The sequence below is a fragment of the Pseudopodoces humilis genome, chromosome 1, assembly GCF_049639895.1.
Source record: "Pseudopodoces humilis isolate 2021_Gansu_Grassland_sample_001 chromosome 1, ASM4963989v1, whole genome shotgun sequence".
Classification (NCBI taxonomy): domain Eukaryota; kingdom Metazoa; phylum Chordata; class Aves; order Passeriformes; family Paridae; genus Pseudopodoces; species Pseudopodoces humilis.
The window spans coordinates 52,079,715-52,096,565 of NC_142200.1; the positions used below are offsets into that span (position 1 = coordinate 52,079,715).

A 16,851-nucleotide genomic window follows, 5' to 3' on the forward strand; every position below is an offset into this window, starting at 1 on the left:
ACCTTTTCTGTGAGGAATTTCTTCCTAATGTCCAACCTGAACCTCCCTTGGCGCAGTTTGAAGCTATGTCTTCTCGTCCTGCTTGCCTGTAAGAATAGACCGACCCCCTCCTGGCCAAAACCTCCTTTCAGGCAGGTGTAGAGAGTGATAAGGTCACCCCTGAGCCACCTCTTCTCCAGCTCACCCTCAGCTCCCATCAGCAGCTCCTCACAGGACATGTGCTCCAGACCCTTCCCCAGCATCACTGCCTTTCTCTGGACACGCACTAGCACCTCAGTGTCCTTCTGAACTGAGGGGCCCAGAACTCAACGCAGTATTTGAGGTGTAGGCTCACCAGCGCTGAATAAAAGAGGAAAATCCCTGCCCTGGTTCTGCTGGCCACACTGTTTCTCATACAGGTCAGGGTGCCACTGACCTTGGCCACCTGGGCACATGCTGGCTCATGTTCAGCTCTTGTTGACCAGCACTCCCAGGTCCTTTTCCACTGGGCCACTTTCTAACCATTCTGACTGCAGCCTGTAGTGCTGCATGGGGTTATTGGGGCCAAAGTGCAGGACGCAGCACTTGTTCTTGTTGAACCTCGTGCCACTGTCCCAGCCCATCTTTCCAGCTTGTCTGGATCCCTTTGCTGAGTCAAAGGTGTGGGTGAGTCAGCGAGGCACAGCCCAGACCTGCCAGCATCACTAAGAAGAGTGGGTCTCCTTGCTGCCAGGGCTGGTTTAGTCTGCAGTAATGCTCCACAAAGCCTGGAGGTAGGAAATAAGGAAACCTGTCTCTTGTTTTTGCCCCACTATGTAAAGCACTTCATATCAATATGTTTGCTGTAGAGTGAGTCCATGCAAAGTCCTCTAGGTGAACTCAGGCACTTGGCATTATCATTGTTAAGGAAATATCCCAGTCTGACCATACAGAAGACTCTCTGTCAGTCACATTCCCAAGGCCAGAGACTTTCATTGCTGGGACCACAGCCCCTTTCCAGCGGCAGCTCCAGTGCACCCACAGGTGCCCCACTTGACTCCCCTCACACAGTCAGGCCAGGTTTCCTTATTGGATCCACCCCAGGTTCCTCATGGCAGAGTCTCAAATGTCTCATTCCATAAAGTAATTTATTCATGGTGTGGTAACACAGAAACAGCCCCAGCTCATGCCTCTGAGAAGGAACCCAAACAAAAGAGCCCCTAGGTCTTTATACCCCCACAGTCCAAGCCACATGGAAATCTCACTCTTCCTCATGAGTCTTTGCTCCTGCTGTGTCTCCAGTGTCCATTCACCTGGTTGGCACCACCAAAGGGTTGGCAGTTCATGGCCTCTTGTCTCAAGGCTCCCACCAAGAGCTCCACTGACATCTCAATCTGCAGCTTGCAAACCGAGCTACTGCCCCGCATGTATTCCTCCACAATCACTTCATCCCCGGGCACAGCCCTGCACATGCTGTCCCTGGCTGTGTGTCACCCTCATGGCTGTTATTAGGGTATTTAATCTAAACTACTGGTTTGACTAAACCAAAACACTGGTAGCTCACAGAATCTCAGAATCACAGAATGGGGAAGGAAGGGACCACAGTGGGTCATTGAGTCCAACCTCAACCAGGGTCATCCCACAGCCCATGGCACAGAATTGTGTCCAGATGGTTCTTGAATATCTCCAGTAAGGGAGACTCTATAGCCTCTCTGGACAATCTCTTCCAATGCTTGGTCACCCACACAGTAAACAAGTTCTTCCTCATATTCAGTTGGAAAGAGCTTCCTGTGCATCAGCTTCTGCCTGTTGCCTCTTGTCCTAAAGCTTGGCACCACCGAGCAGAGCATGGATCCATCCTCTTGGCACCCCGCCTCTAAATATACGTACATTGATGGGGTTCTCTCAGCCATCTCATCTGGAGGCTGCACAGGCCTAGGTCCCTCAGCCCTTCCTCCCTCACGAGATACTCCAACTTCTTAATTGGTAGCTCTCTCCAGCAGACCTGCTCCGGGAGCTTGATGCCTCCTTTGTACTGAGGAGCTGGTGGTGAGGGTTTGTGTGTGAGGATCAGGAGGAACAGTTAGTCAGTGGCAATGCAGAACTGCTTTCTCAGGATGTACCTTTCCAGCGCGAACTGTATCGGGAGGTTTAGGCTGGATATCAGGAAAAGGTTCTTTACGTAGAGGGTGGCTCCCAGGAAAATGGTCACAGCATTAAAGAGCTCGAGAAGCGTCTGGATAACGCTGTCAGGCATACGGTGTGATTCCTGAGGCTGTCCTGTGCAGGGCTACGAATTGCACTTAGATGATCCCTTTGAATCGCTTCCAACCCGGCACACTGCGTGACGCTGACCCCGGCCAGCACACGCTCCTGCGCATGTGCGCTACGTCTCCTCTCCCACGGGCGCGGGGGGGCGGGGCGGTGACGCAGGTGCGTGACGCGCGCGCCGGCCCGGGCACGCCCCCTCGCCCCTGCCGGCGGCCGCCCGCGCTCGCCGAGCCGACGCGAGGCTGTCAGTCAGCCGGGCACCGCCGCCGCGCGCCAGCCGCCGCCGCGCGCCCTCCTTCCCGCCGGGCTCTGAGGGACGCACCGCGAGCGGCCATGAAGATCTGGAGCTCGGAGCACGTGTTCGGGTGAGGGGGCCGGGCGGGGAGGGCCGGAGGGCGCGGCGAGACCCCGGCGCTCCCCAGCGCCGGGCCGTGGGGTGCGAGCCGGATCCCACCGAGGTGATGGCGGAAATAAGAATGCTGCGGGCGCGGCTGGAGAAGGAGGAGGAGGAGGAGGGAGGCCGGGAACGGGCCTCAGCGGTGCCGGTCCTGCATCGCCTCGAGCTGCTTCCCGCGCGGCCGGACGCCGCGCCTGGGCTTCTCCTAGCTCGGGAATAGCATTCCAACAGGATGGAGTGGTAGAGCTGGCCCGACAGCGTGATGGCTTGATAAAGGGCTAGGTGTTCAGGAAAAATAACTTTCACACTATAAATAAAAATTAACCCCAAACTACTAATGCAGCCGATTATATGTTCCAAGAGGTGTGGACAGAGTGACTGTGTCCCTCAGCTTAGCTTCAGGCACTGCCGCTGAGGCGCTCAGCAGCCAGCTCTCTGAGTTCTTTCCATCAGTGCTTTTCTGCATGGAACGTGGTCCTGGGCAGCCGGTTCCACCCTCGCGGAACGAGGAAACAACAGGGAAAAGCATCAGGAGGTGTGCAACAAGCTGTCCCGGGGGCTGGCATAGCGGGCTCAGCAGTGCGGTGTTTCCTCTGCTACAGGTGTTCTAAAAGTTTTGAAGCCCAAAGAGCACCGTGGGAGATAATTCTTAAATATTTTACAAAATATCCCAGATGCGTTGCTCTAAATTTGTTTCATTACCTCAACACAACTGAATTCTTTGCGCTGATGCAGGTACTCGGTGCTCCACTTCAGCATTGGTCTGGTGTAAGTGAACCGTGGTTTCTAGCAGGAAATACCTGCTTAGAAATACATGCAGAGGCTGCTCGAGCATGGCACAACTCCCGAGTCTGAGATGAGTATCTGTCACCTAGGGAATGCAAAAGCTATTTTTATTTGACATTTTCTCATCAAGTTCTGTATTAGAACACCCCCATCTCATGGCGTAATGTGTGGGGGTGTAGGTAGTTAATTTGAATGGTTAATAAAATGTTGTTGTGCCTTATCAGATCTCTGACTCAATCCCTTAGGGACATTTAACAGAATTTTGTCATTTTCAGTTTGTGTATCTTAGGTTGATGGAGGTGTAGAGTCACCAAAGATGGAACAAGGAACAATCCTCAAACTCTCCTTCTGCTGCAGGAATTGAGGACTCTCATTTCTCCTGCCTGCACTAGTAAAGCTTTTCTTGTTAGAAAAGTAACTTACTTTTCCAGCTTTCTGTTTGTTCTTCTAGTGCTGTACTGTCAGTGCCTTTCTGTACCACTCTATTTTAAGACTAAAATAAAATCCATTTAGGGCCCTAAGTGCAACTCTTAAGTACAAGTTGGCACCCCTAAGCCTTCTTAAGTTAGATACCAATTGTTGAATTTTTAAAAATACCTTTAAAGGCTTTCAGGCTGTCATGTCAGGACAGTCAGTTATTCTGAATATAGAAATAATTAGGGGCAGAATTTCTCTGTTGGATCAAGTCCATGGTTTCTGTAGCCTCCTCTATTTCAGAAGGAAGCATCTGAAGGTACCTCAAGAGCTGTGTGGACAGTCTGGCCTTGAGTAGCAGGACTGCTCTGATCTCAGGAATTTGAGGTTATCGAAATTTGTTTCATAAAAACAGTTCTGAGCAGAGTATCCGTAAGTGGAATTCATGCTAACTATCTGCTGGAAGTGGTAATGTAGGTGCAGATGTCAGGCTGTGAGCTGAAAAAATCTGTTTCTTTATTTTGAACTTCTCAATTATCCTTTTTCCAGTAGAATTTTATTTCACTTTTCTTTTTTTTCCTTTTTTTTTTTTTTTTTGCTATAGGAAGGAGCAGAAGCTAGTGATTTCCTCTTTAGGTTATTTGGTATGCTTAGAATTGCAGAAAAATGTATGGTGGAGTGGATTCCTGGAGGTCATGTAGTCTAACCCTCTTCTGAAAGCAGGGCAAGCTTAAGTGTTAGGTCAGGTTGTGTTCCTGGTGGGAGTTCTAGAAGGAGCTGAGATTTCCACCATCTCTGTGCACACACTGCTTGGAATGTCACTTGTAGTAGTGAGTGACTGTTGCCCCTTGCCTTTATTTTTCTTAGTCTTGCCTTAATAATTCCTTGCTTTAGTCTGGAGAGAAAAAATTATTTTTTTTTTCTGTTTTGTGTCAGTACTCTCTTATTGCCTTTCCAAGCCTAACTGTCTCCAAAGGGACTTCTGGGAGCTATGAAGCTGTACAGCATGTTCCATATTGCACAACCTATGTCCTGATTTAGTATCATCTGAATACTTGCGATTCAATACCAAATACTTACAAATACTCTCACTTCTTCCTTTTACAGACATCCCTGGGATACTGTGATCAAAGCTGCTATGAGAAAGTACCCCAACCCCATGAATCCATGTGTGGTTGGAGTAGATGTCCTCGACAGGAGCCTGGATAACCAGGGGAGGCTGCACAGTCACCGTCTTCTCAGCACCGAGTGGGGATTGCCCAGTATTGTCAAAGCGGTACATTTTTGCAGTCTTCATTCTTTATTAAGGGTGTGATCATTTTATCATCCTTTTGCCATTCTCTGAATTGGAGCTGACTTCAAAGTAAAAGCTGAAATTTGTGTATGTCTGTAAATGCCTTCCAGGCTAGTCTGTGCCATGCTCTATTGCTGATACAATCTAGACAATGAAGTCTCGCCACTGATCACAATCCTCTGGTATCCATGTATTACTTTGTATTTATTTGGGGTCACTGAGAATTTGGCATTTATGTGCTTTAAGGTTCAGTTTGTTTGTTGGATTTTGGTACTTAACATTTTTTCCCCTTTCAGATATTAGGAACAAGTAGAACTCTGACTTACATAGAGGAACATTCTGTGGTAGATCCAGTGGAAAAGAAGATGGAGCTTTGCTCAACTAATGTGAGTGGTGGCTTAAGAAGTTTCTAATAATTAGTTCTGGAAGTTGGATGTTTTACTCTTAACATTTAGATTAGAAATGTATCTGTGTCTTTCATTAGAGGCAACAATTTACTTGTCTTAGTCAGTGTCCTAGAAGACTCTTTTTCTCTTTTACATCTTCTCATAATTCAAATACTTCATCATTCAACCATTTGTGATTTTGTCTTTAATGTAAGATTATTTCTTGGAATGCACGTAAAATAGTTTGACTTTCAGATGAATGAGTTCTGTCATTTCCAACAATGTTTTAATGTGAAATAGCTTTTTTTCATGGAATGTAAATGAGGTATTGTGCTATATTTGGTATCCTGGTAACTCAGAACTCTCAGATTTAATGTGGGGTTGTCAATAGGAGAGTCTTGTCTCTGTACAAGAGGCCTTGTCCTTCCTGAGGATTAACTTTCTGTCTAGTCCAGGTAGTGCTGTGGGGGTCTGGAAGAGCCTCTCTTAATTGCTGACCATAAATCAGACTCGACATTCAGAGAAAGCTGTTGGTGCTCTGTCCTGTGAATGGGAGCTTTGATGTAATTAGATCAAGGATAGGAGAAGATGCATCATCCTTTATAGGTCTTTTTATTGACTCTGTTCTGGGTTTTATATTCTGTGTACAGTATTTTGACATTAAATTGAGTGCTGTGCTATTGAGTAGTGCTGCTGATAACAGAAAAATGAAAGGTGGGAAGTGAGGATTTCAGCTCTGTTTTTGTTCTTAAGATTACGCTCACAAACCTGGTGTCTGTTGATGAGAGACTGGTTTACACTCCTCATCCAGAGAACCCAGAAAAGTAAGTAGGGATATTTGTGTGCCTCTTTGTGTCTAGGAGACAATTTGTTAGTCCAGTTCAGCTTAGGTGTTAACCTTTCCTTATTCCCTTACAGGACTGTGCTAACTCAAGAAGCAATTATTACTGTTAAAGGCATTAGCTTGAGCAGTTATCTGGAAAGTTTGATGGCAAACACAATATCTTCTAATGCCAGAAAGGTACATCTTTATTCTGTTTTATCCCTCTCTCCCCCCACCCAATTGTTCTTTCTTTAGAGATAGTAATTGTCAATAGTGTGTGTTGAATGTTACATTTAATTTCTCTAGATTTTGGGTGCAGTGTTTCAATAGATTTTTTTAAAGACCCTCACCAACCTACTTCTAAGAGTTAGTGCTAGTAGAGAATGTGACTTTGCTTTCAGCCTTTAGAATGTGGATTTATCAGTTAATACCAGCATATTTTCTATGTTGTTCCAGTTCATATCCACTACTGAGCTGGCTTCTTGCTTTGGCTGAAAGTAATGTAGAGTAAGTAGAAGCATATTCTGTGATGAGGTGAGACTGTGCTGGCTTGCCTGGGTAACACTGCACTGACTGCTCTGTCCTGTGCTTGCTTTTTCTATTTGGCCTGCAGCCATGGAGCTGCTCTTCAGCACAGGCAGAGCTACGGGAGTGCTTGTTCTTGGGCACTTTGTCCTACAGTTCTTTGGGGAAGAAATGGAATTGCTGGAGAAGCATAGGTCTTGCTGCCTAACAGCCAGATAAGTGCTGTTAGGAGTTTGACATTGTGTTCTGCATTGCTGGAGGGGTTCAGCACAGTGGGAGTCTGGCCCAGGTAAGTCCTGCTATGCCAGAGATCCTGTGTTTTGGCCACCCCTTCATCCTTGTGAGGGATTCTCCTTGACGAAGCCAGTGTAAGCCAACTTGGTAGGACCAACTAGATCAGAGAGGAGATCCTTTTCCACCCTTGTGTTTGCTTCTCCTAAAATGAGAGGAAAACATGTTAAAATCAGGGGATGGGGAAGGAGTGATGGGTCATTTCTGAACACTGTGAAGAGTACCTTTACTTAGCTGGGTGCTCTCTGTTTGTTTGAAATGGAAGGTATTTCAATTAAATTACAGTTCTGTTCTGATCCGGTTTCCATTTAAAAGTCTGTGTGGAGTGTATATTCTTGAAAGAGAAGAACAAACCCTGGTTCACAACCAAATTTCAGGCTGACCCAGAGGTAGCACTGTCTGTTGGCTGGTCTGCCAGATCAAGTTAGGCACACTTAAAAATGCTGGCAAAATTCCTCTTGAGGCATCAGTTACATTTGCATGTCTTTTTTGAAGTCGGAGAAACTGTAAATATTTCTTGGTACCTGTTGAGGTGTTGCCTGTGAGAGAGCTCAATTTTTTTTAAAGATTATTCCGTTCTGCCATTTTCAAGGAACACACTGGTGTACCAGCTTCTTCCAAATCAGAAAGATCTTATCCTTTGTATTTCACTGAAAAGTCTCTACAGATTTTGAACTTGGCAGGAATTTGTAATTGCTGTGACCAACCCTTTCTTTGCTAACCAGTACCTACTGTGCTACTACTAGTTCTTCTTGCATGCTGTGCTGTGCCTCTGTGCTCTAAATACCCCTCTTAAACTTCATGACAGTTACTGAAAAATGTTTTGTTGTTCTGAAGAAAGAGAAATTATTGAAACTTTGCTCTGAGGTAGCAGTGGCAGGTGGTGCATTATTATTTTTAATGATGATGAAAAAATCATTTGCTGTTTGTTGTAAATCTTTTTGTATTACTCTAGGGGTGGGATGCTATTGAGTGGATAATTCAAAATTCTGAAAGCGCTCTAAGCTAGCAGTTCTCGACACCTGCAGTTTGTACTAACTAGTGGTAATGCCAGCATTCTTCTTCTTGGTACAGCATTTCAGCTTTCTAGCGAATATGTGCATGGATTGTTGTCACGTGGATTTCATAAATTACCCTGCATGTCTGTTTTACACACCTTGCATACAGGAATGGCAGACCTGTTCATTGCACTGCAGTTGTAGAGGGTGAGCGTAGCCCCTGTCCAGGCCCCATGAGCCCATGCTTGTGCCACCAGGCAGCCAACATTCTGCAGCCACATCTTGTACCACACAGTCTTGCTTATGGCTTGAAGACTGCAGACAAATAGGGATGTGAAAGGAGTCCCTCCACCAAGTGTTTGATCTGGTCCTAGTTTTTGTGATTTCAGTATATAAAGCTGGTACCTAAGGAAACTAATAAATTGGCTAGTGTGTGGAATTAGCTTTATAAAAATGAAACAGAACTGTGTTCTTAGGGTATGAAATTGATTTCTTGAAACAGATTGCCTAAAAGGTGTAATGTTTTGCATAGCGGAATTATGTTTGCTTTTCTTCTGCCTGAGGAATAGTGTTGTCCTTCTGAGGAAATCTGCAAATCTTGAAGCTGTCAGGGTGCCAGACTGTTCCTGCTTTTCATTGGTCTTGTAGTTATATTCATTTTGGTAGTGACGTGTCCCCTGCAGCTATATAACTATGAACAAATCTGAGTTCAGGGTTGAGAGAACTGAGTGTATTTGCCTCTGTGAGACCTCTGTGCAGATTGTTTTTCTTCCACTAGTCAGTAGCCTGTCCCTGTCATTCCTGTATTGGCTTCTGCTTCAGCCAATAAGATTTCTTAAAAAGAAAGAAATCCATTTTGCTGCTTCTCCTAGTTAAGAAAGTCGGGCTTTTTACACTGCTAACTTTGAGATCTGTGTATGCCATGAGTGTTTGCTTTTACGTTCTCATTCCACTAAGCTTTGATGGCTGTTTTTCTGGAAAACATCAACTACAAAGGCTCAGCACTTATCAGTCACTTAAGCTCTACCAACAAATCTTCATATGCAGCGCTTGTTCTGCCAGCCATGTCATGCTGCTGACACCTGCAATAATGAGTAACACAACGTGCATGCCTGGGGATGAATGTGCTTGCTTAATGACTGACTGCAGAACTTGTTGTCCAGTATGAGACTTTATAGACAGTCCTCTGTCAGATTTTTTCTGGTAACTGGGTAGTTTTGTGGCACTTGGAGGCTTTGGATCTAGTTGAGATTTCTAACTTAATTTCCTGTGCAGAATGCTCCTGAAGTCTTCCTCACCAAAACCATGGGTTTATTCTTAGCTACAAAATATGGCATATAGTGTATGCAAGTCTCAGGAGATATACACAGACCTATGTACTCCCAAAAACTGGAGGAAATATCTTGGTGCTCCAGTTAAATGTCATGGATTGTTTTTTTTTATTAATTTATCTCATCAACAAAGATATCAAGCAAAACACAATGATGTGATTGTTTCAAGTCGGGGCCTGAAAAGGATCTCAGTGTTTTTCTACTGAGTGTTTTCTATGGCAAGCGTGTTTGACCTTCTGAGAAGTCTTCTTTGAGCAGTATAACAAGTATATCATCCAAGCTGTTGCTGTCTCAGTTCTGTGTGCCTGTGTCACCTCAGAGAGGATATTTAAACCTGACTTTTAAATGTCCAAATGCCTGCTTAGTGAAAGATGATTCCCCCTCCCTGCCCCCCACCTTTTCCTTACTGAGCACTCATCTCCGTTAATTCATGGCTGGTTACAACTTGTTGCTGTGCAGTAGCTTGCCCATGTCTGGGTGCTTTTACATGTGCTTTACTGGCGTTCCCAGGTCTTGCACAGCCTTTGGAGAAGATGGAAGTTACTCCCTGCTGAAGAACAACCACTTTGGTGCTCAAATGGAAGGAGCTCAGAAGTTAAATCATCCCTTCTAAGGTCTTTTGTCAGCATCCTGTACTTAAAGTGGACAATTTCAATCATGCTTTCTTGAATATTATTAGTATCTTTTAAAGGCATCACTTTACTAACTTAAACATCCTAGTTCTTGAGATAACATGAGGGTGGAGCTGGATCTCCCTTTCTGAACCTTGACCAAGAGCTGAATATTTTATTGTGATATCTGGATGACTTTTCTCTGTTTAAAGACTGCCTGCCAGTGCAGAAGTAGCAATTAGTGTTTATTCTGTGAGTCCCTGGAATATGGAAAACCCAAAGAGAAACTGAGTCAGCCCTTCACTAACCTTAGTGAGAGTCTTGAGATAACTGTGCTCCTATTTACAGTAAAATTTTATTTCTTCTAATATGTTACACTTTGCACTCAGGATCTGGGCTTTTCATATTATTCCAGACTAATGTTTCTAGCCTGGCAAAAAAAATCCTTGAATAGTGTATGAGCTTTCTTCTGATATTTTTTTTTCCTTAGGTTTTCAAAGCTGCTTATGCAGATTCTTGTTCATGCTTAGTAATCTGTAAAGGACAGCAGCAGGTTCTGGACACTGTGATGTTCCTGTGCACTTTATTGCCTTTAATAAATACAACAAAATTAGCACATCATAGTTTGGAATGAAACTCTGTGTGCAGAGGAGGCCATGATTGTCCTCTCTGTCAATGTCTACAGAAGGCTTGAACACTAACAATTTATGAACATTTATGACTTTTTGGGCTCCAACCTTTATCTCCAGAATTCTAAACTTGGCCAGAGCCATGTGGCTCCCACTTACTGCTCTCCACTGTTTGTATTTCTTATTCTTAGTAGAGTAATAGAGGTGAATGTCTCTTGACTTCTTTCTAAGTGAAAAAAGGCCAGGTGTTTTCCTGGTCCGATCCCATCTGCTTGCTTTGACAAAAGCTGCTATTCTGAGCTTGCAGAGTTCTAAAATATTGACTTTTGTTTAGTTAAAGTCCTTCTCTTTATTTTCTTGACTTTCTTGTGCCTCTGGCTTCATCTTGTGGTCATTGGGGTGCAGCTGCTACAGTGTCTTCTTCAGTTCAAAGGTTTTTGCCAGGCTTATTGCCCTGGGTTCTCCCACTCTTACTGAAGCACTGGCTCTCAGTTCTGAGCTTGAGACATTCCCATACCTTGATATAAAATGTGCAGCTCATGTCTTTCAACTAGTCTGATTTATCTGCTGAAAAGTTGCTGTGTACAAATGTAGAATTCAGTGTGAGCCCACTTCTGAACTCTTGATAGATATCAGATCACTTAGCTGCTACTTCAGAGAGTACTTGGAAGACTTTCTTTGTCCTGGATCTTCTCAAAAACTCTCTACATAACTTGGCTAATGAAGCTAAGAACAGTACCTGGATTTTGCCATGAATCTGCTGATAGTATTTACGTGGTGGGAGTAGTAGCCAGCAAAAATAGCAATTCTCTTAGGTAAGGAAACTCGACTGCTGAATTAGGCCTTTTGCCTTGGCATACTACTGGGAGCTCACACCAGCACTGCATTTGCTTCTGGCTTAGGGATGAAGCAAATGTCTTTGCAGTGAAATTTCCATAAGAAGATGCTAAGAAATTATCAATATATTCTGATATCAAACTATGAAGGGCATGGCATCAATTTTAAAACAAGTTTAATGTCTGACAGAGGAAGACCTATAGAAACATGAGCAGTGGTGGTGTGTCTGTTCTGATCCTAAATTCTGGTGTTTTTCTGGCAGGGTCGGGATGCCCTGGAGTGGGTGATCAGCAAACTAAACACGGAACTAGAAGAGCTGAAGTCCACACGCGAAGGGATCAAACCAGCCATGGCAGCAGCGTCCACAGAAAAATAAAGCCAAATATTTGGGTTCACCAAATAAAACCAAGTAACTGACAGAAAAGTCTTATTCTGCAGACTGCTCTGTAGAACTCCCTCCCAAGGCTGATCTGCAGAAGTTTTGTCCATTTATAAGAATACCGGATCAGTGGAAAAGTAACCTCATCTGTCATCTCCACAGCAACTCTTGTTGCCTACTGAAGATTAAACTGACCTCCTGCAGATGCTCTTTTCAGTGGAACAATTTGTTTAACACTGGAAACAAAACATGTAGCACATTTAAAATGGCCTAAATGTGCCTTTTTAAACAAAGGTAGAGGGCATGTTGTATTTACACCATCTCAAACTGAAAAGCTTGGGAAAAAAGCATGTGTGGGATTGATTAAGGGTTTTCCATATGAACTTTTGTTCTGGGGAGGGCTGATAGGTCCTAGAGCACTGAATTTTGTCTGGTTTGTAATCTGATAATGTCTTATGGCCAGTTAAAGGGAACTACATGAGTCAGAACATTATACTGTAGAATTTGATACTTATCTAGAGGATCCTCTTGAAAGGCTACATCTTGTGTGGAACTAACTCTTCTTAGGTTGTTTAAATGTGCTACCTGAACATGTCACACAGATACCTTTACCTCTTTGATGTTTGTATCCAAACAAAGATAAAATTTCTATTTATGTTAATAGCCTAAAATAGGTTTTTCTGATGGGAAGAAGGGTATAATTTATTTTCTTATTTATTAATTTGTCCTAGCTCCTCCCCTCCCTATGAGGATGGGGTAGTGATTACTGGAAGGTGCTGGAAAATACTTATTTATCTCTCAGAAGCGTATTTGTAGGCTACTGGAATGAAGAGACTGTGCTGTTCCACTGGTCCTTGCTCTTCACATCATGTCTTAAATGAGGGAAAAATTGATGCAATCACCAGAATAGTTGAAGTGAGAATTTAGCAGAAAATTTTAAGTCCAAATGATTAAGGTTTCATAAAGAGAAAATTTTCATTTCCTGAATGGAGAAAACAAGGGTACAAGAACCACAAATGGACTCTCCTTTCTAAATGCTTTCTGTTAACTACTGACTACCAGTATAACTGAACCTTTTCAACTTTTCCACAAAAGTGGGTACAAAGTGGTTTTAAAATCCTTTGCAATGCTTCTCATTATCTGGAAAAATACTCCAAAAACTGCAGAAACTTTCCTATTAAATACGCATAAATATATATTGGTAATGACTGGTGTTTACAGAATTGTCATGTTTGATACAGATGTAATATATGTTTCTCAAACAGAATCTTCTGTTACGGCATTTAAACATTTTTGGTGTGCACACAAAGTTAAACGAATGTTGCAAGGATGTTTACTTGTTCAAGTGGCAAGCATGTGCTCAGGAAGCTGTTAAAAGAGCATGAGTAACTTCTAAAAAAATAGAAGAGTAAAATGTTGGTCACTGTTTTGATCTGATAATTTTACAGTGTTTGTAGCTTAAGGGAATTGTCAGTATTCATATTCTGGTTAGTTCGAAAGTAAACTTTAATTTGGGTGTAACTAAATTATGATCCTAATGAATAAACCTACTTTAAAAAATATGTCTATTAGTTGAAAGCAATTAAATGAATAGCAAATATTTACATTGTTCTTTTCATGTGGACCTAAATCCCTTCTTATTTTGGAACAGAAACTTAGAGCTTAAAGCAGCCCATGTCTGGAAGATAAAATGGATGGCTTTGGTGGAGGTCAGTTGTTTCAGGAGTGTTTGCCACTTCCTGGGTGAGGAGCACAGATGTTCTAGCTCCTGGTGTTCTGCTACGCAGGGAAGTGCAGCTGTGGCAGAGCTCTGCACAAAAAGAGGGAAAAGTTGGTGGTGTGTGTACATTTGGAAACCTGTGCTGCAGCATTTCCATACATGCCTGCTGAGGGGGATAAAAACATGACTGTCAGCAGGGGTAGAAAAGCCTTTGGAGAGGTTCATGTATTGGCTTTGGTTTGGGAGAAGAGTTGTCTGAAGCTGCTTCTTGCATCAGAAATGAAACATTTACTAAGTGTTGTCTTACAGCTGGCTGACTTGTGCATAGCACTTCAGCACTGGCTTCCTGCAATAGTCACCACAGGCTCTCTGGAGCCGCGCTCCTGCCACATGCTCAGGTCAGTAACAATAACAATTACACGTCAGTTTCCTGTGTTACTTTCTTGACGCTTTGTTTCCTTCTTGCAGGACCTAATCCCTATCTGCTTCTGTTGGAGCATTTCTGTTCTGTTTCCTTCCTCAGTGGTTTTGGGCTGCTTTCACTCCACCATTTCCTTCCACTTAGGAAGTACGTGGCTAAATGCTTGGTTTTCCAGTCTGTCTGCTGCTCTACTTGCCAGGCATCAGCACCTTTCCTACTTGTGCTCAGCCCTCTCCTGCTGTTCTCTAGGCAAAAGGAGAGCGGGGAAGCTTTGGGTAGGAAAAAGACTAATTTCTTCTGGAGGCCTGTTCTGTCACTCAGCTCCCTCTTGTCTTAGGGGTAGGTGCCAGTTGTGCATCCATAGGATTATTGATCTTCCTGTGGCTGCTCATTTTGCCAGTGTGTACAAAGGACCTTGCAGTGGGGCACACTGGAACCAGGTAGGCTCCAGTGTTCAGCAGATGAAGTGGTTCTTAATTTCCTATAAGCTTTCCTGGGCTTATTGTTGCTCTCTGTCCTTATTGTTGGCATATGGGGCTTCCAACTTCTCCCTTGGCCATGTGACTGGTCAGATCGATGGGATCCAGTGGGATCTCTACCTGTCTGTGCTGTGCATAACACTGTTTTTGAAGCATCCCAATTCCCATTCCACTTCATAGACTGTTACAGACTGAGGTACCCTTGAGGCAAAAAAAACTCTGCCTTTGGAATTGTCTATTTTTGTTGCTCCCTAGAGAATTCCATCTGTCTTTTCTTCCTTTACTGGAAATGGCTAAAAAATATTTCTGAAGTCAGTTTTACATCACATGCATTGATTGAAGTGTCTCAAAGACAGAAAGCTGCATGTGAGGGAAGTGTTAGGCTGCTTGTGGGAGCAGCAGAGCACAGCTTCTTGGATTGGAGCAGAAGGAGGAAAAAGATACGTAGGTGGAAAAAAATGTGTAGAACAGATATGGTGTCAAGTCAGTGCTGATTTACTTGAAGGGATTTTGAAGTGCTGAGGGCCAAGCAGAAGAAAGCTCAGTGCTTGTAACCGTGTTGATTAATAGGTAGCAAGTGCCATCTTGAATCTGCACTTTGAGAGTTGAAAGGGGAACTGAAGTTGGGTTTTGTGAGTTGTAAGAGGGAGGTTGTTTGCAGCAGTTCAAGCTGCAGTTTGGTGCTTCTCAGCTGCTGGGTTGCAGTTAAAGGAAAATGGAGGGGCATGTGATGTAGGGAGGTGGTTGGATTTTAAGAATTTGGCACCAGGTCTCCACGTTGGATAGAAGTGTGGCTGCTCTCCCCATCCCTACAGCTGCATCACCTAGGCCTGCTGTGGAAGGAAGAAGCTGGGAAGAGCTGGTTCCTGACTGCAGGGGAAGCAGCTAGGGAAGAGAGCAGCAGTGGTTCCCAGAGCGTGGCAAACTGGGCATTTTGGTTCTTGGCCCTGAAGGATTTTAAGATGTTGAAGATCTCACACTCAAAGTAGACTTGGCTTCTGATTGATGTCTAGTTTTTGTGCTGATGCATGCTCATGTTAGCAACAAAAGGTATTAACGTAAAATAGGGTAGTCAAATGGTCTGGTGTGTAATGAATTTGGTTTGTTTAGACTATCCTGTCTTTTTCTTAACTTGGCCTTGTGTCAGTGTGAGTCTTCCATGCTCACCCCCGTGCTTCCTATTGCTTTTCCTCCATCAGGTCAGCAGGCACAATGGAGGAAGGGTTTTATTTGTTGGGACAACAGGCAATCCTAGTGAAAGCTCCCATATTGAAAGTTTTGCTTAAAGTAAGCAAAGGCACTGAACTGCAGCAGGTGGTGTCAGGAACTGCTGCAGAGCACAGTCTGGGCACTGATGTACTAACAATGTAATAACTTAGCACTGAGTAAATGACCAGCCATGTTCCTTGCTGAGACATTTTTCATTCAAATCCTCAGGCGGAGCAGTGGGTAGGCAACACCATTCCTACAGTTGCACTTCCCTAGACTGAGAGCTGTGAAGGCCAGGGCTGTGAAGTGTCTATGTATATGGTGCTATCCAAAATAAATCCCATGTGCAGTTTAGAAAAACATTTCTGGGTGTGACTGTGGTAATACCTATTATGCTGTTGGTTTTCTGAGAAAGCTGCAGAAAAATACTTTCCATTAGTCTGTGCTTAGTAGGCAGCAGGATCCAGTACCAGTCTCCCTGGAGCTTGCTGTAAGCCACAGACTGCTCAAAAGCTCTGCAGGGGTCCTCTAGGCCTGGACCGGTAACCCCATTTGGGACTGGCAGCTGCTTCATTTTGCATTAGAACAGGAAAGACTCATCTAAAATGACTAGCCTTGACTTGTAAATAAGACCTTATTTATCTAATAAACTACCTTCCTACCCCACCAACACTACTTGCCACCTGTCAGAATCATGCAGGTTATGGGCTAAGCCTTTTAATCACAGCTCCAGGGAGCAGGTCATGCTTTCACTATGGATTTGTTCAATGAGAAGGTATTTCTGTGAAACACAAGTCCTGTCCTTTTAATTTTTCCACAACTGAGGTGATTGAGGTATGATTCTCATTTTACTGGAAGGCACCTGCAAGTGAAATGATCAGTAAGGGCTCCTAATGTTGGGCCCTGCTGGTAAAATACCTTCTCTTTTACTTTGCTATAATTTTGTTTCTGACCTTGCTAATATCTGCAGCACCTAAGGTTCAGGGCTCTGCCTGGCCAAACAAATGTGGAGCAGAGCCTTGCCAGCTGTGCTTTGTAAGAAATGGTGCCTGTGGTATTCACAGTTCCCTCAAGAAGGCGAGAGTAATGCAG

At 43.9% G+C, this 16,851-nt stretch overlaps 1 protein-coding gene across 2 annotated transcripts; it reads left to right on the plus strand.

Moving 5' to 3' along the window:
• Window positions 1-2,453: 2,453 nt before the first annotated feature.
• PRELID3A (PRELI domain containing 3A) lies at window positions 2,454-13,492 on the plus strand. 2 transcript variants are annotated; one of them, XM_014253694.2, is made up of 7 exons: window positions 2,454-2,594; window positions 4,934-5,102; window positions 5,417-5,506; window positions 6,260-6,330; window positions 6,425-6,527; window positions 6,786-6,836; window positions 11,814-13,492. In XM_014253694.2, exons 1-6 carry the CDS (start codon window positions 2,563-2,565, stop codon window positions 6,822-6,824), a joined length of 504 nt encoding a protein of 167 aa, XP_014109169.1. In that variant the 5' UTR covers window positions 2,454-2,562; the 3' UTR covers window positions 6,825-6,836; window positions 11,814-13,492. The 2 variants fall into 2 exon arrangements, with proteins under 2 accessions (XP_014109169.1, XP_005517328.1); XM_005517271.3 differs by lacking the exon at window positions 6,786-6,836.
• The last annotated feature ends 3,359 nt before the right edge of the window (window positions 13,493-16,851 follow it).

Coding starts and splice junctions, on each gene's coding strand:
- PRELID3A (XM_005517271.3), top strand. CDS start 2,563: ATGAAGATCTGGAGCTCGGAGCACGTGTTCGG. Junction 2,595..4,933: donor AGCTCGGAGCACGTGTTCGG/GTGAGGGGGCCG, acceptor TTCCTTTTACAG/ACATCCCTGGGATACTGTGA. Junction 5,507..6,259: donor TGGAGCTTTGCTCAACTAAT/GTGAGTGGTGGC, acceptor TTTGTTCTTAAG/ATTACGCTCACAAACCTGGT.